This window comes from Bemisia tabaci, chromosome 5, assembly GCF_918797505.1.
Source record: "Bemisia tabaci chromosome 5, PGI_BMITA_v3".
Classification (NCBI taxonomy): Eukaryota; Metazoa; Arthropoda; class Insecta; order Hemiptera; family Aleyrodidae; genus Bemisia; species Bemisia tabaci.
This window is the reverse complement of record NC_092797.1, coordinates 56,378,534-56,405,212: the sequence shown is the minus strand read 5'-3', so window position 1 is coordinate 56,405,212 and position 26,679 is coordinate 56,378,534. Positions and strand designations below refer to the sequence as shown.

Genomic DNA, 26,679 nt, shown 5'->3' with positions numbered 1-26,679 from the left:
GCCTGTAGTTGGTATGTGGGCTGGACGCTATACTGATGCGGTATGGATTTGCTTTTCACAAATTTTCGGATTTTTACCACCATTAGTGGCTGTTCACAAAGCTCATTATAAGTTAAAAAACGGTGAAATTTCGATTTTAAGAGCAACCGAGCGGAGGGATTGGGCATTGCCAAGCGAAGTGAGAGTGACTTAGGAGAAAAAAAAATTTCTCTTAATGTGCAAGGTATGTGCTCGGTTTGTACACATTTTTGAAAATCTAGCGTCCAGTCCCTATCACTCACTAAAATATCAAAAATAAACAATCGGAAAAATCGCGATCTATTGGCTGTGTGCGCGTCGGGTAAATTTTCTTATCTTTCAAAATATTTTTGGCTACCGTGGTTTTTTTTACATAGAACCATTTAGGACCGTGCAACATTTTTTTTGGTCGATTGAAAAAAATAAGTCCCACCCTAGACACGCTTACACTTTTCAGCATTCACATCAAAGTGCGTCGCTGGTGATTCCGTGATGAGGAATAACGCCGCATAATCATTCAAGTGATGCCAAATTTCCTCCAAAAGTTTTGAATTATAGTAGGGCCCACGAAGAATGGTACCTGAGCCGCGGGTATTACTTGCAAGCACTGGCAGCAGTGAGACACCCCCGTCCGGACCGAGACTGGAGCTCGCGCGACAATGCCGAGCCGAGCCACAATAGAACCCTAATTACTTACGCGTAATTACCAATATCACCGTCCTACTAGAATGATCCAAAATTTTTTGAAAATTGTTAAACAAGTATTTAGGTAGAGTTTCCTCACTCTCTGTTAAAGCACGAGTAAAAAAAGGCCTCATTTATAAAAATCTCTCAAATAGCAAAGAAGTTACAGTTCGAGATACTAAAAGTAAACTTCGCTATAAAAAGGAGAAAAAAGGAAAAAATAAAAAGTGTAAATTACAATTATACATCATTTAGTTCAGAATTTCACAAGCAATTCAACCATGTAATGGACGAAGAGATTGGGGCAAAATTACAGGAAATTGATCTTTTACGAAAGGGCTTCCTTTTAAGAATTTTGACCTGAAGATAGGGGTGGAATAGCAGCGGTTCGCATATAATGCCTATTCTACCCTGCTAAGGAAACGCCGTATGAGCCTTTAGCCAATGCCAAACTTCCGTTGACTAAATAAAAATTTTCAGGGAAATCAGTGAATACTTTCCCTCCAATTTTTCAGAGAATTTTATTCGCTGTCAGCTCTAAATCATCTGAAAATTTCAAGAGAAAATATGCCCAATTCTGCTTGAGAATAAGGCATTTAATTGGAGGAAATTTGGCAACTCGCGAATGTTCATACGGCGTTTTAACCCAGTTTCGTCAATGTGCGTGCTCGATCTCGCAGCGTTGACATTTACATGGTCCATGCGTTTTTCAGGGATCATCCTTCGTGGGCCCTATACTATACTGCCTTAAAATTATTCGAAACTTTAGATCGAACTGCTCATAAAATTCTCTGAAAAATCAGTAGAAAAATATAGTTGAATTTTCACGATAATCTGCGGGTCATCAAAGTAAATTTGGCAACGTCTGATGGTTCAATGGTTCATACGGCATTCGTCTGTAGCACGGCAAAATAGGCTATAACATAAGCTGCGAATTTTAGCATTCCGAGAGGGGTGCGTTTTTCTCTTCATTCATTTTTCGGATGTGTTCAATTGTTCATATTGCTTTAAATGGATTGCATTTTGCAAGAGAGAACCACGAGCATTCCATAGTGCTAAGATTGCGGAACTATTTTCACCTTACAAATATAAACTGATCGCCTAAATAAGTTCTATCTTTACTCCCAATAAACTATAAATTCAAGCCAAAAATTACGCTTGTAGGTAAATTTAATTTCTTGCATGATTCCAGTGATTTGATATCAAAGAATGTAAGTTGCACAATCCCAGCAATATTGGAATGCTCTTGATTCATTTTTGCAAAATGCAATTCAAATAAAATAGCTCTATAAATCTAAGAGGACTAAAGCTTTAGTTAAAAGGGGGAAAAAAAAAAGCCAATTTCCTGCTCTCTATTATGCCGAAATTTTTCAAATGAGCCGAAAATTCGAAGAAAGCCTACAGTACCCTGACAAAAGTAGAAGAAATATGGACATTACATGTACCGATCAGCTATAAGGAATAGATGTTTAGACGTGCAGAAGTCAAAAAGCGACAAGCCCACAGTTTACGCACGAAACATGACAGGCGAAAAATAGCCAGGAGAGGACGAAAGTAAAAGAGGAGAACGCATGAGCACAATGCCAAAGTGAAAGGAAGGAGTGACCGGCTGTCGCGGTCCAGTGTGTGCGGACTAACAGGGTAGGAAAGAATCCGGGGGTAAAGTCCAGTGCCTTTGCGGGCAAAAACGCAGCCGATCCAGATCAATTCGATCGGAAGCCCCGTGTGCGTCTTTCGAGGAGGGCAATCGAGATCGGGTTTTAATTCCCTCCTGTCTTACGAGGGGATGCCAATGCGGCCAGAAATCATATCCCATCTCGGGAACTGAACAGTTGGCCCGCGCTACTGCCTCTCGTTCTTCGAACAAGAACAATAATCGCCCCATTCGCCTCTGAGTTCGGGATTCGGGATCCGAAATTCTTCTACCTGCTCTGGCCTCTTGATCGAGTATCGCGATCGAAAAGCGACGCTTGGTCGTTCGCGAACTCGGAGGGCGATCAAATTAATTTCAATTCCCTCTCGACCCCTGGCGGAGAGGCAGCGTGCTGCCAGCGCAAAACACGCGCTGGCGCCTACAAACCTAACAGGGATACTTCACGCATTGCGCAATGCGTGAAGTATCCCTGTTAGGTTTGTAGGCGCCTGTGCGTGTTCCGCTGTAGCCGGCCGTCGCGTCGGTCGCGCCGTGCCGTGGCGTGCCACGGCGCCTCAAGCAACTATTTCACAACACAGGTATTGAATAGTATCATACGAAATTGAAGGCGCTCCAACATATTAAGAATGACAGGCATCCTTTAAGAGTACGGAGCTTTCCTTGCCAAATAAATTAAGATATTACGGCACAAAAAGAGAGCGGTAGTCGAAAAACTCACTAAGTCCCAGCATCCATGTGTAATAACGTTTAGCATAATTTTTTAATTTCATTAAAGCTTGTTAACACCACAGTTTGGCATCATTCTGCGAGAGGAGAAATACGCCTATGTAACCCAAAGTCCTTAGTTAAGCAGACAAAATCTTCTCATCTATAGCTTAAAAATACCGGTAGAATCTTTCGTCTTCTGTCTTCGAATCTTTTGAAAAAGGCGATGGTATACAACGTTTCGCATAACAACGCTTTGCTTGACGTTATTCAATCGTTAAATCTCTGTTTGTCTCTTGGCACGACACTTGGCTTTAGTGCAAGGAAAAAGAGAGCCAGGGCGCTGAGTGCCTTCATCTATTTGTATATGCAAGACGCACATTCGTGGAACACGAATAGTTGCATTCAGATGTTATAGCCTACAACAACGTCGCCTCCGATCCGACATGACTTGCTCAGGCAGGAGCCACAAGCGCGTTGAGCATAAGTGCGGGGCGGGGGCGCCTTCACCTTTCAACATAGGCAAGACGCACATACGTGGAACACGAATAGTTGCATTCAGGCGCTGGCATACTAAGTCCCTTCGACCCGACGAGACAGCAGAGATGGAGAATAAAATTTCAGCGCATGGACGCGAAATTTTCAATAAAGCGTTTTTGTCGAGTTAAGTCGGAAAATCGGATTTGAAGTTTTGACGGAAAACTCTGCCCGGAGAAGAACTTGTAATGAGTGATTTCATGCACCAAAGCGATGTAAAATTGTAACTTATTTAACATCGCTTACATTGCTTACATTGCTTTGGTTCATTCGATCACTGATCAGAATTTTAGCGATGTTCAATATCAATTCGCTAGAAGGAATTGTATTTAAACTTTTAGAATAAGTTGCCAGTAGTCTCGTTGAATTTATGCCGATCATACAAATCTATTCGGTCAAGCGCGGGCAGTAACGTGGACAGAAAGAGAGGATTTCATTAAAAAAAGTAGCTTTGTGCGATTTTTAGGAATATTTTAACTTTGGAACCACCTTCCCCTTCCCCCACGCAAGGAATCGACCGTAAGCCCTGTGGCTGACTCGCATTGAGAAAACTGGACCGCGGATATTTCAGCGTTTCCCCGACGAAAGAACGTCAGTTAGTTTCAATGTTGCCAAATTTTCTCTCCCAAATTGCATTTTCACCGGGGAATTTTGAGCATTTCTGACTAAACATTTCACTAATATCACGGAATTTATCAGTACATTGATACTAAAGCCCGGAAATTCCTTCTTTCTCTGCTCTAAAAGCAAATTGCTCCTAAAAGCGGTGATTTGTGTTAATTTGGCTGCAAAGAATAAGACGAAAGATGAAAAAGTTAATTTTTTTCCACAGGCTTTGGGGAAAACCCGTGGTTTTTTTTAATAAAAAAGGAAAACAAGTGGAAATCCTGACTTTTCTACGGCTGATTCCCTCCGAAAATCAGGCAAAATTAGGGGATTATTACGGAGTGGAGAAAATCGAAGAGTTTTAGACATCATGCGAAAAAACGTAACTACATTTCAATGTTGCCAAATTTTCTCTCGCATATTGCATTTTAACTGTGAGAATTTTGAGAATTTCTGACTCAACATTTACTATTTCTTTTCTGATTTTATGTAAAAATTAGAAAAATTTTGTTAACAACTTCACTGGCACATTCTTGTAAAAATTTCAATTTTTTCAGTTCATTTTGCAACCTTGGAATGGAGTTACGCCCCTTCGTCCCGAAAACGACGAATTAAGACGTCACAGTGATGAAAAAAAAACTCATTCACCGAGCAATTTAATGATTGGTCGAGATTTTTGGAAAAGAGCCAATGTTGAAGGCGGATTATCTTTTCGGCGGATTACGTTCCGGGATTCTTCTTGGAAAGTAGGAAACAAACTGACTTAGACTAACGACGATTCCTGAAATGATAAAATGATAATCCTTCCGCAAAAAATAGTCTTTTCCATGAAAGCCAATGACACACTTTCTGAACACAATCCAGAGCTTGCTAATTACAAAACCCTCCCACTCTTCATTGAAGCCTCATTCTGACTAAGCTCCATCAACTCGGTGTAGTGCCTAACTTCTATTGTGCCGTGCTCAGGAAAAGCGTAGTAAGAGCATTCGAATGTTGCCAAATCTCTCTTGAAATGAAAGTCATTCTAGAGAAAACTGACGAAGGTCCTTGATATTTTCAGCTACCCCGAATTAAGTTTAAAGTTTAGTTTTCTGATGATTTAAAACAAATTGTTTCGCAAGTTTTCCAGAAAATACTTACATTGATGGAGTAAATTCTGCAAGGTCTGAGGGTTCATACAACGTTTCTCAGGGAGTGATGCTATTGGGAAATAAAAGTTAAAAACCAAGTTACGCGCAACATCGGAACGCACGACGTTTTAAATAACCACGTTTGACCTTGGCAATCCTGTTAAAATTGTGCGCACCTGATGTACCGTTTTCAAAAGAACATTAAAAAAACTAAATTAAATTGGAAGAAGCCTAACTAGGTTTCAGGTTCCCTCATTTTCTCTCATATTTTGTTTTTATGACCAAAAACTGAGCAGTATGTAACCTTCAGATTTTTTGTAAAATCTTCCTAAATTATGATAATATACTCGCAAAAAAGACAGAGCGTTGTTTTTAAAAAAGAAGTAAGATTAATTTTAAAAAAACAGATATGAGATCCTCTATACATTGTATGAACTGTATTTTAAAACAATAAACCAATATTTCTAGGTCATCTATGACATTCCCTACCTCCATGAGGATCTAACACGAGAAAACTAAGACCACACATGTTATTTATAAAACGATTCATAGATCGTGCTTCCATATTGCAAAATAGAGTCAATAATTTCTTTAGGAATCAATTTTTGAATGAATTTAACGGTTCCTAATAGTTATAGACTTATTAAGGAACAATTAGGTACGATATTCTACTACAATGTTTCTGTTTCTTTTTTTCTTTTTCTTTTTTTGCCTACGCAAAGTCCTGTTTTTTCTTAAAACAAAAAAAAAAAAAGGAAAACTCAGCGGTCATGTGTATTATTCTTTTGCAAAACCTTTAAAAGGTTGCACAATCTCAGCGCCAATGCGAGAGTCATACGCGGTTACTCTAAAAACTACTCAATTGCACGCGACAATACGGTGTAGGAATAATGCAGGCTTGTTTCAGCGATTTCCTCCGGAGTATAGCACAAAGGACTCGCAAGAAAAACGAGAGGTGGGCGAAAAGAGACCGACTTTGTGTCTTTGAGCCGTGAGCACGGCGACGTTGTCAACCTTCACTAAAAAAAAGACAGTTCCGATCCGAGAGCGTCCGTGTTTAGGAAGAAGCGACAACGGGGGGTTTCAATGCGGCGTTTGTTGCCTTTAATTACGGGAGAACTTAATTGCTCGCTACTTTTTTTCAAAAGGCGCGGATACTCATCCTTTCTGACGCTTACCTTTGTCTTTGTCGACTTCTTGCGTCCGAGCTGGCCCACTTCGGGATGGACTCACATACTTGCTTGCATTTGCTGACACTTGACGGGCGTCCAGGAAACACACGCCACTGTTGCGTTGCAGTAAAGTTCTTTTGAGAGGCTTGCCGGAATCACACGCTGAATTTAGCATCTGAATGTGGAAGTCAACTGTCATCGCCCAACGGCTGAAATTTCGCGAATTCGAGTTGTTTTCATCCAGATGTGTATCAAATCTATTCGAATAGTTCAGACAAATCCAACATTATCCGATGGTCGCTCAGAATCGTTGCTGAATTTTGCGCACACGTGCAAAATTCAGGCATCGGGCCGATGACTTCCGCATTCAAGCCACATTCTGCTCCCTCATTTAGCGTGTGATTGCGGCAGCTCTGAGGGTCGTATCCATTTGAGGTCATAAAACACGTAGGCAAAAATTTTTGTTGGTAAAAATTTTGTGGGTAAAAAAAGCGGAGGTCAAAATTTATCGGTCACATGTGCGTAGGTCTGATGCTGTAGGTCAAATATCACGTTGGTCTAATGCGTGTGGATGCAACGCAGTGACGCCTCTAAAATATATTATCTCTGTAAGTGGTTTCCCGATAACTGAAATAGTTTTGTCGCCATAACAGACAACACACTTTTCGGTCATATTTTTAGTAGTAATGATAATCACTCGAATTTTTTGTATTGATCTACACAGGGTTAAGTGTTATAACGTTTTTCAAAGATTTATCGCTCTTTTTTTCCAATTTTGATAAAAAAATGGCCGAAAATGTGCTGTCTGTTATACGCTGACTTTTCACCGCGTAACAGACAGCATATTTTCAGAATTTACATAACATTAGAAAGCTACCCTCATACGTAACCCTTTGAAGAATAATGCGAAAAAAGTTGAGTGATTATCATTTCTGCTAAAAATATGACCGACAAGTGTGTTGTCTTTTACGGCGACAAAACTATTCTAGATATCGTGAAACCACTCTTATGTACTTTCAAGTTTCGGTAAAAATGGGTTTGAATCAATCTGGACGATACCAAGAGGTTTCTCTTGTGGTCCATCCGATGTAAGGACACATCTGCATTTCCACATGAGCCGTGGAAAGTAAGGAGAATTATGAGCGACGAGGCCCATTCCAAAAAGTAGTTGTGCTCCTTCGTCAGAGGAGCGACGTGTTAAGAAGCTGAAGAAATTGCTCACATCTAACATGAGAGAGGATTCATACTTCCAGTACCGACGTGCTGAGTAAAAACGCCGTATGAACCTTCAGGCGTAGCCGAATTTCTTCAGATAAAATATGAGTTTTCTAGGGAACACGATGATATGTTTCTCCTAATTTTTTTGAGAATTTAATTCGCAATTCTATCTACAGTATCTGAAAATTTCAGAGGAAAAGATTCATACATTTTCTCAAAAACGAATGCTTTATGAGGGGAAAGCTGGCAACATCCGGGTGTTTATACGGCGTTTTTCCTTGGTGCGGCAGAGTGGAGGTTGAAATTGGTTTGAAGCATTCCTACGAAATAGAGCCACCAACTCACAAACTCACGAGCCTCTGGGAGTTTTCCGATGTGAATGTCAGTTACAGCCAAAAACGGGGGAGCGATCATTGCAATGGATGAAAACGCCCTTTTAGAACTGCACTTCCGTATAATCAAAGTTTACTCAACTTCCGTCGAGTTTCGCATCACGCTTCTCCAACTTGGCGGGAAAAGTCGGAATTGGAGAGAGAAAGTGCGCCAAGGGATTTACAAGGAGGGGCCATTAAGAAAATAAAAAATAAAAATAAATTGTCCAATGTCGATGCACAGTCTTTTCGTAAAAGGACAAGAGCGCAAACATTGACGACCGCTCGGTTGCGAAAAGATTTTCCAGTCCTCTCTTCCCTGTATCTCTATGATCCCTCAACCAGGTATTCATTGACTAAATAGAAAAATCGTCCGACATCATGCATTCAAACGTTTGGAACAAAATCGCGGACATTTTAATTATATACTGCGGTGGAAATTTCATTTAGGAGTAAAGAAGGAAAAACACATTTTTCTGCAATCGTGGAATGAGTTTGCACAGCCACTTTGTCCTAACAGAACTAACGATTAGAATTTAAACTTTCAAGCAAGAGTTAATCAAAGAACCACAATCAAAAAGTTTAAATTCGTTGGTAATATAAGTGAATCAGAGAGGTCGGCGTCGATCTATTTCATAACGCATTTTAAAAGCAAATATATGAGAAAAGAATCAAGATGACCCATAAAATACTACCGGCTGTACCTACCTAGAAATTTCACAAAATTGTTTAATTTCATCGGCTCAATACTCCGCTTTTTTTAACTTCTGCGAATTTAAATGCACTGACAGGGCCGGATTAAGGGGGTGGCCATGTGGGCCGCGGCCCATGGCGGCAAATCTAGGGGGCGGAAAATTTTGCAATTTTTTTAAATGTAGGTATAAAAAAAATCGGATTTAGAAAAAAAAAGTTACAAACGAGAAAAGGCTACAAAATCTCTCATTTCCTGAGAGTATAGTAATTTCTAATTTTGTCGTCTTTCAGTGATACAAGAGACAGCACCTTTAATTAGTCGAGTTGAGAGAGAAACCAAACACACAATTTGGCTTGGAACGGCGCGACTTAGGGAGAAATGATGACGAGGACTTGAAATGAAAAGGAGAAGCCCTCGGCGCGGTAATCGGCATGTAACACATATTAGCGCCTACAAGACTGCACGAATACTTCACGCACTGCGCCAAACACAGTGCGGTTATTGTGGTGGTCCGCGTGAAACGTATAGCGCCTACAAGACTGCGTGAATACTTCACGCATTGCGCCAAACACGGTGCGGTCGGCACGGCGCGGCGACGGAAGTTAAAATCATTAAACCAAATTTTTTGTTTGTTCTTTCATTTCTCATGAATGGAAGGCCTTGTCCATCAGAGGTAGGTTTACGAAACTTGACTTTCGCGCAAAATTCCGTGACCTTTTGCTAGTAGTGTTGACAGGGCTTTCCGAAAAAATGTGTTCAACACGAGTAAACGCGTCTTATGCACCCCTCCCCCGCTGGCACGTTCACTTGATGGTTTTTATTGATGTTTCAAAACGAATGAGAAGGGGGCGGCAAAATACAGGCGGCCCATGGCTGCAAGTAGGAAAATCCGGCCCTGTGCACTGACCATCTTATTAAATCATCTTACTAAATCATGTTATTCTCTCCTCAACTTACGGACTGATAGGTTAAAGATAGATTTAAGTAAAACGTGAGGCAATGTTGAGGGTGCAAACTTCTGTCCTGTTGCTACAACGTTTGTAGCTATTACGTCATTGAGGAAAATTATAATACGCTGGATCAACCCTAACTCATTGATTGTTGAAGTTTTTAAATTGTAAACGATGAAAACTGCTTTGCTTACGCTTATACCGCAACCACATCCAGAATGAAAATGGCAGAGTGACAGATAGTAGGGAAACAATGAACCGCAGAAAGACCCTTCTTCGGAAGGTAACATTATACTTTTAAGCACAAAAACGACAGTAATCTGCTTGGAGCGAGACCGACTGAACAGCAGCCGTGAAGCACGCTACTAGATTCACAGACGTAAGCGAAGTTGCGTTCTCCCATTTTGAAGGCACTTTCCCTGGCAATAGTAAGGTTACAAAATTCGACGGTGTAAGTCGGCAATCACATAACTCGATTTGCGACGTCGCAGACTTCCTGTAGTACTTTACATTTAAACAGAAAAATACCCAACGGCAATTCTTAAAAACTGCCGTAATTTTTTTTCCTCCATGCGAAGAAAATTCTGCAAGAACTTCGAGGAATGATGTCAATTTGTTCTCCTTTAAAAAAATAACATAGAGGCGGAGATTTTCAGACACCGCAAATGAGATATGTGATTGCAGACTTACGCCGCGCCGTCGTATTGTCTTTGGCTCTCTGGAGATTATGGAGTACCTACTTACTTATGGGGGGCCGTGAAACGAATTGATCTCAAAATTATCATGGCAAGGAATCTTAATTTATAAAAAATAATCATTACTTATAATAATCATTAGATATAATTATCATCATATATGATAATTATCATATAGAGTAATCATTAAATATAATAATCACCTAACGTAATCGGAGTTAAAAAATTGAGTAGGTACAGTTGCGAAGAATCGGTGCAGATAAAACTGGGTACTTAAGCTTAACTGTAACAGAGAGTACCTATTCATGTATTCAAGACCTGAATTTATAAAAAGAAATTTGTAGTTTTCCTACAAAAAATATGATCAAGGTATAAGACCTGACCGTCTTGGTCATCCTTTATTACTTTCAATTTTTTGTATCTCTTGTGCCTTCCTTTCAAAAACCCGGGAAGTTGCTTCTATGGATGGTAACGGGCTGTTCAAGGCAGTTTTGCCAACTTTTTGACCCCACCCCCCTCCCACCTCCCACCTGTAAGGCACCTGTAAGAAATCTCTGACCCCCCTTCTTGAATTACCTAAGAATGTAAGAATATGAAAAAACCAAGCAACACTTCAGTTTTTTTATTCCTGGTTATACCGCGCCGCCGCGGCTGGCGGAACATTTGGAAATGCCAGTGTTTAGGATGATTTATTCCATTTTTTGGGGACCTGAACAAGAAAATTGCGGCATCAACAAGTCTCGTTTTGAAATTGCAGGGTTTCACAGCTCACAACGCCGGTATTTGTTTTTTTTTTTTCTCATACAGCGGAAAGCTTATGTAAGTCTCAGCTTGACCCCCCTTCCCCCTCTAAGTGCCTTACGTAACACTTGAACAGCCCCTAAAATTAACTTACATCTCACCTAGGTGAATAAAAAAAAACCTAGAGAGAGTAATGGCAACAACTTAAGATACTGGTATCTCGGTTACACTGCCCTGCATTAAAAAAACAAAAATTTCTTTGCCCTGCAGATTTGCATTCTCCTGCAAAATGCAAGGAAATGCACAAATTCTGATTCACACCAGACGTCAAAAAAATTGGAGTCTCTTGTCCGGCAATAGCAAAGCATATAAATGACTTTTACCAGCCTCAGACTGCTAAGAACACCATCGAAATCATCAAACTGCTCCGCATCTTGTGGGACAGTGCAAAAAAGCTCACAGCACAGATCGATTGAATATCCTGTGGCAATTGCATGCAAATGAGACAAATTATCATTGGGTAGGGCATTGCACTCTAAATTTTAGTGATAGGCTGTGAGCAAATTTTACTTCATAGCCCTGCGAATGTGGGGACCCTGTAGATTATTTTCCTGTGAAACACCCCTCTGGAAGTCCGAAGAGCAGTGCAACAAGAAAAGAGCAGGGTGCCTGGAAATAAAATTGTTTTACATCCCCAGGTCAAGCGTTTGAAAGTATTTCGTGTTAGTTTGGTGTGAGGCAATGAAATTCTAAATTTTATGTTGACGAACAATGAAACAATTTCATCTCTTCCTTTTGTGGGGGAATGCAAGAATGTTGTTTCATTGCCCCGTCTCCACCACAAATACTTAAGAAATAAGAGAAGAAGGAGGGCATTTTCTCTCACCATGATAGGCTCCTTTTATGGTCCCTCTGACAACGAGTTTGTTTGGTGTTCCGTCTCCAGCATCATCATAGACCCTCATTAAAATATACTTAAAAACTCCTTGAGGATCGATTTCAACTTCCGGGATTGACACTAAATTAGGTGACATGGTTGCATTGTTTGTAGCCATTGTGGAAGTTCTCAGATGGACAGTTGTTGCTTTAATTACACTAGGACCTGTAAAAATTGAAAGAAACAAATCTTATAAGAGATTTTTTATTTGCATGTATAAATGGAGAGGATTAGATGTACTAATTTTTCTATAAAATATGTATATAATAAGATGAAACCTGTCGACACTTTATGTGCGGTCAATGTGTCGAATGTAAATGAATCCTGTTCATATGAGGCTTACAAGTTCACATTTCAATTTCAGACACGAGATTGTACCGTGGCAGAGAAATTAAGGGACCAGGAAGATGAAAATACTGGATATTTTTCAGTAGCAACTATTGGTAGGATTCATTCAGGGATTGACCTCTGTAGAATCTGAGAGAAGTTCTTACTCACTCTAAGCAACTCGCTTACCACATTTCAACGCATTTCAAGAGCAACAAGTCTAATGAGGTATTGAGCACACTGACACATGCGAGTGTTTATCTGTATTATTTCTATATGCATGTTTCCAAATTCACATAATTTAGAACAACTTCCCACCAAAAAACACATGCTGAAAAAATAATCTGAGTGTTTTGTAACATCCCGTAGTAATAGTTTATGTTGTGGGACATACTTATTTGTAAAGTAAAAATACAAAATTGAGCTGGAACTTACTTCGAAAATGTTTGAAAATAAGAGCAAACATACAATTAACTTTCCTGACTTCAGTTCAAGAAAACTGAGTGAAAACACTGAGAGTAACGCAAAAATCCAAGTGAGTCCGGGGATTTTAGAGGTTATATTTAGTGATAACCGGCTCAATTGTAAACAATCAATTTAGTGCGGGTCCAAGCCAAGAGAGTGCTGCACTATCGTATACCGCGCGAAATTTGAAAATGAGGATGTTAATGAAAACGTCCGGATGACACTGATGACAGTTTAGTAGCAGAGGATATGAAGACTAATGACCCATGCAATGGAAATCAATTTTGTCTCAAAAAGCTGATTTTCCTCTTCCTCTTTTTTTTATTTTTTTTTTCTTAAAAAATTAATAAAGCACCACCATTAGGGTAATTTAAAAAAAAAAAAAAAAAAAAAAAAAAAATTAAAATTTTAATACCAGAAAAAAAACAGGTATTTAGTTCAGAATGTGTGATGAAAGGATTTTATATGAAGGAAAAAAATCGGTTTCGTTTAAAAAAGCTGGAAATTGCCGAATCTTAGAATTTGGGGATTCCTTCTCCTATGTGCTTTATACGCAACGCAGAATCCTGAGGTTTTTTTTCTTGGTAGATTTTGACGCCCATTGAAATTTCTATAACTTCCATCTGAGGTAGTTGAATACACGCTCTTATCAAGTCTATGAATCGCTTTGGGAAATAATGAAAAATCTATGTTCCTTTGCGATTTTTCCCGGACGACCATCTGAAGCGGGGAATTTTCAGGATTTTTCCAACTATATTTTCCAGCCTGTGGATTTTTTTTTAATTTCCATCTGAAAAAGTTTATAACGCGCTTTCAGATATGGAGTTAATGCATGTTCTACTAGCACTAGAAACTTAAGATTCGATGCTATTATTGGTCAAAGGGAGACTTTAAAATCTACCTGTGCTTAGTCCCCGTTTCATCGCGAAGGGAACACTTCACGTAGATTTGAAATTGTTCAATTTTTCTTCGTATTTTCCAGCATATATGACTCATTTGCCACGCAACGCGACAGCTCGATTAGATTCAAAATTTTAGCTCGACTGGATGAACTGTTTCGATCTACATAGGTTGTCCCAAAAGTACTGCACGTTTTTTTTTTTTGGACGAACGGTAGCAGATATCAAAATGCGGTTTGTGTAGTCTTAAAGACAGAGCAATTACCGATAAAACAACACAAATCCGAGCTCTCTAAGTCAAAAAATGACCAAGTTACAGGGTTTTGAAAATGGCTTCCAGAGGGGACCCCTACGGAAATTTTAGCTTCTTTTCCGGGAAAAAAACGAAGAGTTGATTGTTTTTTTTTTAGACGAACGGTAGCAGATATCAAAATGCGGTTTGTGTAGTCTTAAAGACCGGCCAATTACCGATAGAACAAGACAAATTCAAGCTCTCTAAGTCAAAAAATGACCAAGTTACAGTGTTTTGAAAATGACTTGTAGAGGTGACCTCTCCAGAATTTTTAGCTTCTTTTCTGGAAAAAACAAAGATTTGATTAATCAAAAATTCTACAGAGAAATCATCGCGATCGAATGAAGTTGGCAACATGATATCAGCCCGGACCTTGCGCCCTGCGATTTTTAGTTATTCCCTACGCTGAAAAAGGGCTTAAGAGGCAGGAAATTGAACTCCATCAACGAGATAAAAAGAGCTGTTGAAACTTTCTTGAAGAACATCAGGCAAGAAGAATTCGAAAAAACATGTTTGAAGAAGTGGGAAGAACGGTTGCGGCGCTGTGTGGCAAGCGATGGAAGGTATTTTGAGAAGGAAACCAGTGTCCAGTTGTCAAGTGAAGAGGATTAAATGCCAGTAATCTTGGTAAGATTGTGTAAAATTGATTTAATAAAACCAATTGATCTTGAATCTTTAAATCTTTTTTTTTTTTTTCTCCAGAAAAGAAGCTAAAATTTCCGTAGGGGTCCCCTCTGGAAGCCATTTTCAAAACCCTGTAACTTGGTCATTTTTTGACTTAGAGAGCTCGGATTTGTGTTGTTTTATCGGTAATTGCTCTGTCTTTAAGACTACACAAACCGCATTTTGATATCTGCTACCGTGCGTCCAAAAAAAAAAAAACGTGCAGTACTTTTGGGACAACCTATGTAGCTACATCAAGAGAGTTCCTCTAGACTTTTGCTCTTCTATACTTCTACAACAACAAATCGAATATTGTCACGAAGTCGCTGTTACAGGCTGTAATGTTGGTACAATTTATATACCTACGGGTTGATGCGCAGCATCAATAATAGATGAATATCTTCCGCCTTATGAGTTTTCATTTCGGTCTTGGAGACCGGATAGTATTAGCATATCAATTTCTCTCCACTCTCTCAGGAGGCACGCCAAAACCCGCTATTAAGGCTGAATAGTTGATGTGATTGGTCAAAAAACCCTGAAATATTATCAAGTCTATGAAGATTACCTATCACAATATTCAAAACGCTGATTCAGGAAAATAAGAAACCGATACACATTTGAAAGCCTGTGCAAAACATAGTGGCGCAATCTAAAAACTGCTGCCTACATGTCGCAGAATTTTTTCTGTACAGATTCGCCATTATAGAGGTCAAAGGTACTTATATTACTGATGAGAAAAAAATAAGCAGGACCAAGGAAGAATTCTCGAAATTTGACCTATCCAGTCTAGCGCATTCGTAATCTAATCGTGAGACTCATCGCCTCAGTTTTTACTTTGTAGTGAGTGGTGAAAATTTCCCTTCTGTTTATTAAAAATTGTGCATTTTCGAATTTTCGTCTTGCGTTTTTTTAATGGCAATTTTCTCTTGCCCGCAAGTTTGTGTGTGGCTAAAATTTGGATATACCCTGAAAAAAAGATTGGTAGCACTTTCATTCCATCACGCTATATTTCACACAGCGTGAATGAATGGTAAATTCTGCCAATCTTCAAGTCGCTTCTGCCAAAGAAATAGTTACCTGCACCAGTATATAGCAACGTTTACCCTTCTTCTGGCAGAATTGACGTTGTGTGAATTGCAGCGCGAAAGAATGGTAAATTCTACCGATCTTTTTTTTCAGTGTATATTTAGCCGTTGTGAATACATTTAAAAAGTATGGTGTTTAACAATTTCTGAACGCGAGTGCTAAGAATAAGCAAATCTCAGATAACGAGTTCCCCAAATTTTAGCATGGATACCTTCAATAGTATATCGATAGCAGTTGCGTTTAAGATATGTATCCACAATTCCGCCCAGATTTAGTTTGCTACGTCCTTGAGACGAGACTTTCGCTGTTGGAACTTCTAGAGATTTTCGCCAACACCTTTTTTGTTTTGTTTTGGAGCTTTTTTATTTTACGAATTCCCCCCGAATTTTAAATTATTTTCTTTTTTTATTCCTGGATATTCATTGACATCAATCCATCCGTGCTTAACATTTTGCATCACTAAAAATGTGTACCTAATTTAATTGCATATTATAATGCCATCAACAAACAGATTTGAAAAGTGTGAAAATTGTGCTAGTTCCTTCGAGCGGAAACGACAACAGCTGTAACCCGATTTGTGAAGGGTTTCTCAACGATTGAAAAATAAAAAAATCGTAAAAAGTGTTCGCAGTGGCTCAGATCTGTTGAGGTTCGTAAAGGAGCAGCATCTCTAAGCGAAGTTGCATGCCTGCTGTGATTTCCCATATGAATCTTCATGGATATTGAATGATATTTTATCTGTGCGTTACGTGAAGTGCATTAAACTCTCAAATACTTCAGTGAAAGTACTATATTTATTCGCCTAAATTCTGCTGCACCGATTATTTTAGGAATACAACACCAAACCAGCGACTTAAGCGCTAAGGGTATACATCTCAAAGGGGGAAAAAACTTAAAAAAAAAAAAATAAATAAAAAATAATGTTCCTAACACTGTTCTGTCTCCTGGCCTCCCGCTTAGTTCAACCCTTAAGTTCCTCCCCTTGCATGTGCGGTAAAGCCATGGTCGAGGAAGCCACCCTCCCGAACAACCTAACAATGGACAAAATTCTCCGGCACCTCACCGTCATGCGAGAGGCGGACAGACTGGAAAGCGACACCTCTTCTGGAATAGTCTCAATCGGGGACGAAGACTTAACGACCGATATCATAGCGGCTGCAGCACTCGGAGAGGCAACTTTTCAAGATGACGTCATTCCGGCTCACGTCAAGGATGACGTCGACCTAAATCACATCCAGGATGACGTCGACTTGGCTCCCGTTGCAGATGGAGACTCGAAGTTACCGGAGTCCAGCCCATTGGTCGTGGCGCCGATCCACTTAAGGACTGTAATCGACCCGGAAATAGGAGAGACTGCTCTGGAACCCATTGTATCGGAATCTGCCACTGACATGCCGAGCGAAAGAATCCCTGTAGGTAAGAGTAGGGTTCATATACATGCGAGGTGTTTTTGCCTACCTGTCGAAACGAAGGGAGACGGAACGCAAGGCTGCAGATGCAGCTCCGAAGAGATGAGTAAAAGAGCTGGTTCTGCGCCTTCATTTAAACAAACTGGCAAAAACACCTCACCTCATTGCTGGTAAAGGTTTGAGACTACGCTTTCCAATGGAGAGATATTGCATGTGTGAAGAATTTGCGATTTGACCATTGCTTCTTATGTAAAAGTTAGCGAGAAACACGATAGTGCCACTGATTTTTCCTGAAATCGACTCCCAAGCTCAAAAAAAGCTCCCAAAGTTCAGGGCGTAATGGAGGGGATAGGGGAAAACCCCACGCTATCCTGAGAGTCCACCTCTACATCAAGACAAACTCTCCATGCAAACATAGGGAGGAAATACATTGACAGGGCTGCCACTTTACTTGCGGACTCTAAAACTGAAAACACGGCAATCCTGCTAATTTATTTGCTCCCTATCTCAGCATGGAGAGTTTGTCTTGACGTAGACGTGGACTCTTAGGATAGCGTGGGATATTCCCTCCATTACAGCCTCAACTTTGTGAGCGTTGTTTAAGCTTGGGAGTTGATTTCAGAGAAAATCAAAGGGACCATCGTGTTTCTCGCGAACTTTTACATAAGAATCAATAGTCAAATCGCAAATTCCTCACGCATGCAACATCTCCATTGTAGTATAAAAAAAATCTTCACTGAATATTTTTTGTGAGACCGAGAAAAATCTGAAATAAGTTCCAAAAACAATGGACCACTAGACAAGGTACGAATTTAATTATTCTGATACATGTTTCTTGACAAAAATTTCACGATTCTAACATCTAAAATTAACTCCTAGCTAAGAGGTATTAACGTTTTCATTTTATATTGGTCACGGGAGATTTGAGTTGCCCGGTCAAAAAAAACGCAATACTCTACGTTTGAGTCAAATGGCGTCTTACAACGGTTTCTGCGGGCTTCTTCAATTGAGCATCGCTCCTTTCCCACCCTTCATTGTTTGAAGGGTGAACAATTTGCTATATAGCTGAGCCAAAACGTCAAGATTGGGTTTGCGATATTTTCACACCGCGGAGACTGCCACGGTAACGTTTAGTGTGCGATTTGACTCACGTAGACCACTGAGTTTTCTTGAGCGAGAAGTTATCTTGGTAAGAAGTTAATTTCAGTTATTTTCCGTCGTGGAAATCTTGTTCTACGTGAAATTTTGACTAAGAAACATGTTCGTATCAGAATGCTGAACTTCGTATACCTTATCCAGGGAATTATTGTGATTTTTTTTTTTTTTGTTTTTTGTTCAGAAAAAAATGAACAATCGTCTACAGAAAAAAAACGATAGTCCGAAGGGGCAAAATGAGCAGAAATAATCTGCAGTGTTAAGTAAAAAATCAGATTTTGAGATTTTTTCGGGAAAGTCTTTAATATTCTAAAACGTGGGTTGCAAGCGTTTCAGTTAAATTTTCCACCAATATGTAGTGGGCGTTAAGTCTCAATTCTATCTAGCAGTGCAGTGAACATGAAAAGTTATATCTTTAAACAGTTTCTTCTCGAAACTACACTTTTTGCATTGTGTAACATCAAACCGCCAGACATCGGTCGGGTTTGACATTTTCGAGCGCTTTTTGGTCGGAAATATTTTCTTCAATATGCTGTAGTGCTGAGTAAATACGACATGGAAGCATTGCCAAATTTTTTGCTCGGAAAATATTCATTCTTGAAAAAAGTTATGAATATTCTCCATTGAAATTTTCAGACTTTTCCGATCAAATTACGTGCAAAATCGGAAGAGAAACGTTCACAAATTTTCCCGGAAGCTCGTGATTTGTCGGAGGAGATTTCGCAACGCCGACCACAGACTTCGGCTGTTCCATTGAAAGCTATGGGACAGGTCCGTTTCATAGGGTGCTACCAGGGTCGGACTGGCTCACATCTCAGGGCGTAGACCCTTAGCCGGCTTTAAGGGGCGTGATAGTGAAATTTCTGGCAAATCAGCACAATTTTGCGCTATTTTCAGGTTCGAAGTTTAATTAGTAATCGCACAGAGCAAAAATTGCAAAATTGAACACTTTTAGTAACCGAGAGACTTGTAAAATGAAAAAAAAAATATATAAAATCAAAGCTAGGTACCAGACGCATCCATGCATCATTATTTCCAGAAGATTCGAGCCAGACCTTGCAACTTATAATACTGCTTTTAAAAACTAAAAGTCGGAAAATGATGCATCATTTTCGGGTTCATGAACCCGAGAAATATGTACGCCAATACGATTTTTTTAACCTCATCGAAAAATGAAACATTCAATCTAGAAAGTACAAGGTGAAATGTTGAAGGAGAGACAAGGTGTTCAGTAAGAAAAGCAAAAATGAAAAGATACATGTATATTAAATGCACCAGAGATCTAAAGCAGGCTGCAAGAGGTCCCATTCAACAATCATTTTGTCGGCAATGACAATATTTTGGTACATCACTGAACATTTGAAGCCTAATTTCGCAAGATTAAACATAACTAAATTTTATTAAAATTCACTGACTGATCGAAATGGCTTCTTTTGGCCCACCTCGTGAATCCAGAGTTTTTTGCGAACACGGTGCAGTCATATTTTAATGATATTTTCATTAACCCCTAGATGTGAAGCCCGGTCAAATAATTGACAAGAGACTTGTTTAAAAAACTAGCTACGCGAGTTGTGAAAGACTGCGGTATACGCACGAGCCGTAGATGTGGGTCTGTAAATATTTGTGCATTAAAAAAAAATCTAACCTCAAATTGAGGAAATAAGAAAAAATTAAGGAACAACAAAGTCGGGACGTAATCGGGCATTTTAAATTTTTCTCTCGAACTGAGCGACTACCTCACAGGCAGCATAGAAAGGAGCATTGCGAGTTCACGCATACCGCCAACGCGCCTTCAATTTTGCAGATGCAGCACGGACATCCATCATGTACGAATAGTTGTATCTCTGCGCCGTCGTCAATGCGCCTCCTTTTACTTTGCTCTATTTCCATACTGTGTTTGTTTCAGTTTGTCTTATTTGTATTTTTAGCGGTTCTTTAAGACTTTATGAGCAACACGGCCGTAAATAGGGGAGCCGTAATAATCGAGCCTCGTTTCTTAACTTTTCTCACGACATTGGCAGCATAAAACAGAGCTGCGGGACATCGCGAATTCACAGCTCGCGTCATCGCGCCTTCAATTTTGCAGATGCAACACGGACATCCATCAAGCACGAATAGTTGTATCTCTGCGCCGTCTTTCCATTTGCTCTATTTTCATATTGTGTTGGTTTCGTTTGTCACATTTGTGGTGGTGCTTCGAGGGTTACGTGAGCAACACAACCGAAAATAGGATGTATTCTAATCAATTATCATTTTGAAAAATAAAAAAAAAAAATTAGGGGTCTCTCAAGTAATCAAAAGAGCGCACGTCTAAAAATTGACTGCACTACCTCCTCTGAGAGAGTAACACGTGGCGGATGAGGAAAGTGGGTGGGGGGGGGGGGTTGATAAAGCGTCCCTATGTTACCAAACAGGTGAAAATTTCGAAGGAAATAATTTTTTACCGATCTTAGAAATTTTATGCATAGGTAGTTTGACACTTGACAAAAGTTAGAGAGCTATTTTGATTTCCTCACTCAATGACGCTCATCATCCCCTTTTCGAAAACTATGATCGAGAAGAATTTTCAATGCCTCAAAGCCAATTTTACGACAAAGAGTGACTAATTTTTCGCGTATTTGCGAAATCTAAAAGCGTAATAGCGGAAGTTTGCACACTTTATTTAATCGAATGTCTGCTAGTGAGTGAAAAAATTGTCATTACTTACAGCTTGATTAAACCAGTTTGTCCGAATTTTTCACATTCTCCTCTTCAAAATATTAAGCCACGGATACAAAATTTGAATTCAGCAAATTTAAAAAAATTAAGACATGAGTTTTCCAGCAGTTTTCTAGGCCCAGGCGTCTCTGGGGACTTATTTCCGGTTTATAGTTCCAGGACCTCCAACCTCCATTCATCACTATCATGCGTACGAAGACCTTTCTTTACTCTTACTTTCTCTTCTCCGTTCATTTATGAATTTTCCACATTTTCTCTCGGTCATAATTTTTCTCTCATCTTATTTTGCTATGTGTGCGTCTTGGATGCGTCAGGGGGGCGTATCTGCCAATGGCAGATCGGACGCATGGCCAATCCGACTCTGCGCTTCCCTATGGAACGGAGTTTCATTCCATCAATATCAAAAGGAGTCAAAGTCTGTGGTCGGGCCTCCGAATAGTAGTCAGTTGTGTACTCCTCAACGCAACGATGTCGATAGCTTAATTCTGAATTTGTATGGCGTCGAATGGACCAATTAACGGCCATATACACTTCGCTCCTCTAGCGTAAGGGCATACAGCCTGCGTCGCACTATCAAAATACTCCATCAAAATATCAAGGTCAGGTGTTGTGATTGGCTTATTCGATGACTTGAACCAATCACAGCACTCGACCTTGACATTTTGATGGAGTATTTTGATGGTATGACACAGGCTAAACCTCTTTATCCACTTGAGCCCCGGAAATCATTGAGTTATGCCGAGAAGAGGGCTCACGTGGCAATTGAAATACGCCCTTGGGCCACAGGAGCGCGGATTTTTTGAGAATTGCGCAACGTCAAAATACGGTTAATGCACGGTAATTATTTGAGATTTAAACTCTTTTGACAGAGGCAGAACACCCCGAGGAATGGAGCGCGTCACCTGAGGAGCGCGCATCGGGAAGATCTTCAGAGAGGATCCAATCTGTAGGAGATAGACTTCCGGGAGTGATGGATGAAATTCGTTGCGAGACCACTTTGGACATGGGATTAAAAGCGAGAAGCGAGAGGGGTGGCGGCGACGATGCAGTGCTTGGTTCCATCATGAACCTCCCCGAGGTCGCCTGTGAAGAGGGCAAGAAAAGAGACGCTGCCGGAAAATGCCGCAAGGTCGTTTGATACAGTGGCCACTCCGAAAAGTTTCCAACACTCTTTTTCCCCCATTTAAACGTATGTAAGGGTGCTTTCACGATAACTCCAATAGTTTTGTCGTCGAAACAGACAACACATTTTTCGCTCATATTTTTAGTAGAAATGATGATCACTCGAATTTTTTCGCATTCATCTTCAAAGGGTTACGTATTATAACGATTTCTAATGATTTATTGCTCTACTTCTCAATTGGATTACATTTTGCAAAAAGGAACCACTATCTTTGGCTCTCCCACAAAAGCACTTATCTGCATAGGGAAACCAATGGCAAGTATGTTGTTTCTAAAATGGGCCAGAAATGGTGGTTCCTTATTGCAAAATGTAATCCAATTAATATTACGTAAATTCTTAAAATGTGCTGACTGTTACGCGGTAAAAAGTCACCGTAACAGACAGCACATTTTCGGCCATTTATAAATTGAAATTGAAAAGTAGAGCGATACATTTTTGAAAAGCGTTATAAAACGTGACCCTGTGTAGATTAATGCAAAAAATTCCAGTGATTATCATAACTGCTAAAAATATGACCGAAAAATGTGTTGTCTGTTACGGCGACAAAACTATTCCAGTTATCGTGAAACCACCCGTAAAACAATCGATTCATGGTGAGGCATTGCTTCACCTAAAATCGATATTTTTAATTGATTTAAATAGAGGAAAAACAGTGTTGCCAACTTTCAAAATTGCCACTGCTGTCGAATAGAAACTTAATTTCAGGGAATCATAAAAATCCGCCGTGAGAGGTATAACATTTCTAAAATCTTCGGTTCACGTACGCTATCAAATGTGACAGTGAAACTGCAAAAAACGAGTGTCTCGTTACCGATTTTTCAAAATCCCTCCTCCCATTTTATTTTATCAAAGAAGATCGAACCAACACTGCTTCTTGAACTTTCCACGGAATGTTCTTCGCACAAAGAAGAATATGAAGAATATTATTCTTCTTTGTGCGGGGAATATTCTTCTTTATGTGGTAAAAACAACTTAGCGCTAAGCCCTAATATTTTAGATTAAATGGAGCCAGCTGAAGGTAGTAGTGCTTGAGCCCTACAGTCTGTAAGGCTGGACCCTAAAGTTGTAGGGGTCAGTACTACTGCCTTAGCTGGGCTCCATTTGATCTAAAATGTTAGGGCTCAGCACTAAGTTGTTTCGCTACCCTAAACTACCCTAATTTTAAGATTAGGGTAGTTTTCAAGATTTGAAGTTGAGGTTTTTTTTTCATTTAAAAATAAATTTTGATAGGAAATCTGCAGCGTTGCTAACCGGAATATATGTGTTTTTGCATTTTTACAGTTGCCACGTTAGTTGTACTACATTCCCGCACGTTGGTTTTTTTTTTTTTTTTTTTCTAAATCTCTGAATGATGATGTGTCACTTTCGCAAAGCGCTGTTGAAATAAACAGTTAAATCGAGTTTTAATCTCATTATATTCACTGGAAAAAAATTATTGTTACTTTTTCTTGCAGAAACACAACAAAATTTTTTTGACGCAGAAAAATTTGTATAAAGTAAAAAAAAAGATTTTGATCGAAAGTTTTTTTTTCTTTTTTTTTAAATTCAAATGAGTTTTTCTCAATTCGAAGAAAGTTAATTTTGTCATCGATGACAAAGTCACATTTCTTTGAATTAGGAAAAAACTCGTTTGAATTAAAAAAATTATTTTACTCAAAGAAGTGTCTTTTACCTTAAAAAATGTGTCTTCGCATCAGAGAGTAGTTTGTCTTAATTTTAAAAAAATAAGCTTTGACCATTTTTTCCCGTGTTTTCTTGTTTGTATATTAAATAATCAGCGCATACCGGTTGCGTAATACTGAGCATACCAATGTGTGATGAGGCCCTAAACTTAACTCAATAAAAACGCAAAAGAAGCGCGGGAAAAATAGAGACCTCAGTTTCGGCGTAAGTGGACGGAGTCGGGAGGGAAAAAACTGAAGCGGAAGAAAGACAAAACAAAACAAGATGCAATTTGATGCAACTGTCGGTTTCAAGTGGTAAACTCGAACTCATTCATCACAATGCGTCTTCATTCAGAGCACGAATATTCGAGCCACTCCATGTTGGAACCTCGCACGCTGATTTGACGATGAACCTCGAATTGAAGCATGTCTTGTGAGCTCTTGGGGTCAAGAGAAAACGGACTTGCGGGGTTTTAGCATAGAGCGATTCCTTTTTCTGCGAGCGGACGTGTTTTTTCATCGGCGAGGAACTGATGTCTTGTCAAGCGCCTCTATGCAGATCATTAGCGGACCCAACACGGAAATTATGACTCCGCGGCCGTGAGTCAAGAGCGAAGAATCAAGGGAGAATCTAGCTCAGCTCTCGGCTGAAGAAAGTTCAAGATAACAGTATCGATCAGTGTGAAAATGGAATCTCATCTATTTGTGATCGTCCACCGAGGCAAAATTTTCTGTAAGCCATATTTGCCGGGTCGGCTCAAATAAAATCCGATCTGGAGCTTACGAGGTAGAACCCTTTACCGTCCCAAAGAATAGGGTGCAAGCCGGGGACTGATTTTTGAAATTGGTAGATAAAGCAATGGACAGAGAAGACAGAGGAAAATGGAGCGATCCGGTTGGTTGAAACGGGAGGTTGTTTTGGACTAAGGAGGGGGATAATGGACTAGCTACTAGGGTCTCTCTTAGGTTCCCGTTTGATAGTCTATCAGTGCCTTCTTTGTCCACTGGAACTGCCCACTTCCACCAAAAGGATTACTCCATTTTTTCTTCGTCTTCTATGTCCATAGCTTTGTCTATCAATTTCAATAATCAGCCTGCTGGTCAACTCATTTTCGTGTCAGTCGATGGCATGACGTTGAATCAGAACCCGGCAATCTCATGCTTTGGTTATGGCAGATTCAGAGTCACATTAGTTATTTTTTTTTTAAATGAATCTCTTCGATTGGAAACTTCAAAGGGCCGAAATTCCGGTTCAATTTGACGTTTTTTGAGTTTTTTGTTCCTGTTTGTTTGTATTTTTGTAGGGCATACCTTCATGCTCTGATACCGATTTGCAGGGCCGGATTAAGGGGGTGGCCACATGGGCCGCGGCCCATGGCGGCAAATTTAGGGGCGGCAAATTTTGAATTTTTTTCAATGTAGGTATAAACAAAATCGGTTAAGAAAAAAAATTATAAACGAGAAAAGGAGACAAAATCTCTCATTTTTTGAGAATATAGTAATTTCTAATTTTGTCGTCTTTCAGTGATACAAGAGACAGCACCTTTAATTAGTCGAGTTAAGAGAGAAACCAAACACGCAATTTGGCATGGAGCGGCGCGGCGCAGAGAGCAATGATGATGAGGACTTTAGATGAAAAGGAGACGCCTTCAGCGCGACGGTCGGCATGTAACACATATTAGCACCTACAAGACTGCATGAATACTTCACGCATTGCGTCAAACACAGTGCGGTCATTGTGGTCAGCGTGAAACGCATAGCGCCTACAAGACTGCATGAATCTTCACGCATTACGTCGAAAACAGTGCGGTCAGCGTGAAACGCATGGCGCCTACTAGACTTCATGAATACTTCACGTATTGCGTCAAACACAGTGCGTTCAGCAGCGGTTAGCGTGAAAAAACGCATAGCGCCTGCAAGGCTGTAGGAATATTTCACGCATTGCAACAAACACAGTGCGGTCCGCGCGGCGCGGCGGCGGAAGTTAAAACTATTAAACCACATTTATATTTATTCTTTCATCATTTTTTCGTTCATTTATCATAAACGAAAGACCTTGTCCACACAGAGATAGGTATAAGGAACTTAACTTTCGCGCAAAATACCGTGAACTTTTGCTAGAAGTGTTGACAGGGCTTTCGCAAAAAATGTGTCCAACACGAATAAACGAGTCTTAGGCACCCCTCCTCCTCCAGCACGTTCACTTGATGGTTTTTATTGATGTTTCAAAACGAATGAGGAGGGGGAGGGGGCGGCAAAATACAGGCGGCCCATGGGCGGCAAGTAAGTAAATCCGGCCCTGCCGATTTGATCATTCAATTTGATATTTTTACGGATCAAGATTTATTCCTCGGTGCAGGGCCACAAACTAAGGAAAAATGAAACAGGCAACTTATTTTCTTTGCGTGTATTTCCACAATCTGTAGCTAGAACTTCTTAATAGTGAAAAATGGAATCGGCTCTTAAAGGTTCACAACAGTGTATTTCTTGTATTAAATGCGAGCAATCGATTCTCCGATTTTCGGTGAGGTCGTCCGTCTCAAAATATCGATCTTTTACATTAAATGAACGAAACAAATTACTGCCGACTTGCAAAAATCGCCAACGGTGGAAAGTTATCCACGAAAAAATATGGCTTCCCCTCTGCTGATTCAAAGCGGCTAAAATAGTTCACAATGTTGGAGAATTCTTAAAATGGAGATGAGT

The 26,679-nt window shown here is 39.9% G+C and overlaps 2 protein-coding genes across 9 annotated transcripts in view; one reads left to right on the top strand and one right to left on the bottom strand.

Moving 5' to 3' along the window:
- The window catches only part of LOC109030869 (sex-regulated protein janus-A), a 143,128-nt gene that overhangs the window by 87,721 nt on the left and 28,728 nt on the right, over positions 1 to 26,679 (bottom strand). The window contains exons 1-2 of one of the 2 annotated variants that reach the window (XM_072300998.1): positions 12,875 to 13,031; positions 12,062 to 12,277 (exon numbers count right to left, since the gene is read on the bottom strand). In XM_072300998.1, the coding sequence (XP_072157099.1) occupies positions 12,062 to 12,277; positions 12,875 to 12,905 (247 nt within the window). In that variant the 5' untranslated portion in view covers positions 12,906 to 13,031. Of the gene's footprint in view, positions 1 to 12,061; positions 12,278 to 12,874; positions 13,032 to 26,679 lie in introns of those variants that run through there. The other variant, XM_072300997.1, reaches the window with a different exon arrangement.
- Positions 15,512 to 25,680, top strand: LOC109030868 (uncharacterized). 7 transcript variants are annotated; one of them, XM_072300987.1, is made up of 3 exons: positions 15,512 to 15,598; positions 15,938 to 17,260; positions 21,996 to 25,414. In XM_072300987.1, exons 2-3 carry the CDS (start codon positions 16,765 to 16,767, stop codon positions 22,262 to 22,264), a joined length of 765 nt encoding a protein of 254 aa, XP_072157088.1. In that variant the 5' UTR covers positions 15,512 to 15,598; positions 15,938 to 16,764; the 3' UTR covers positions 22,265 to 25,414. The 7 variants fall into 7 exon arrangements, with proteins under 7 accessions (XP_072157088.1, XP_072157091.1, XP_018897596.2 ...); XM_072300990.1 differs by having other exon boundaries at positions 15,552 to 15,598; positions 16,356 to 17,260; XM_019042051.2 differs by lacking the exon at positions 15,512 to 15,598 and adding an exon at positions 15,614 to 15,910 and having other exon boundaries at positions 16,805 to 17,260; positions 21,996 to 25,680.

Excerpts from the sequence above, each read along its gene's own strand:
- LOC109030868 (XM_072300987.1), top strand. The coding sequence starts at position 16,765 with ATGTTCCTAACACTGTTCTGTCTCCTGGCCTCCCGCTTAGTTCAACCC. Across the intron at positions 17,261-21,995 it reads GAGCGAAAGAATCCCTGTAG|AGGCAGAACACCCCGAGGAA; the intron begins GTAAGAGTAGGG and ends CTCTTTTGACAG.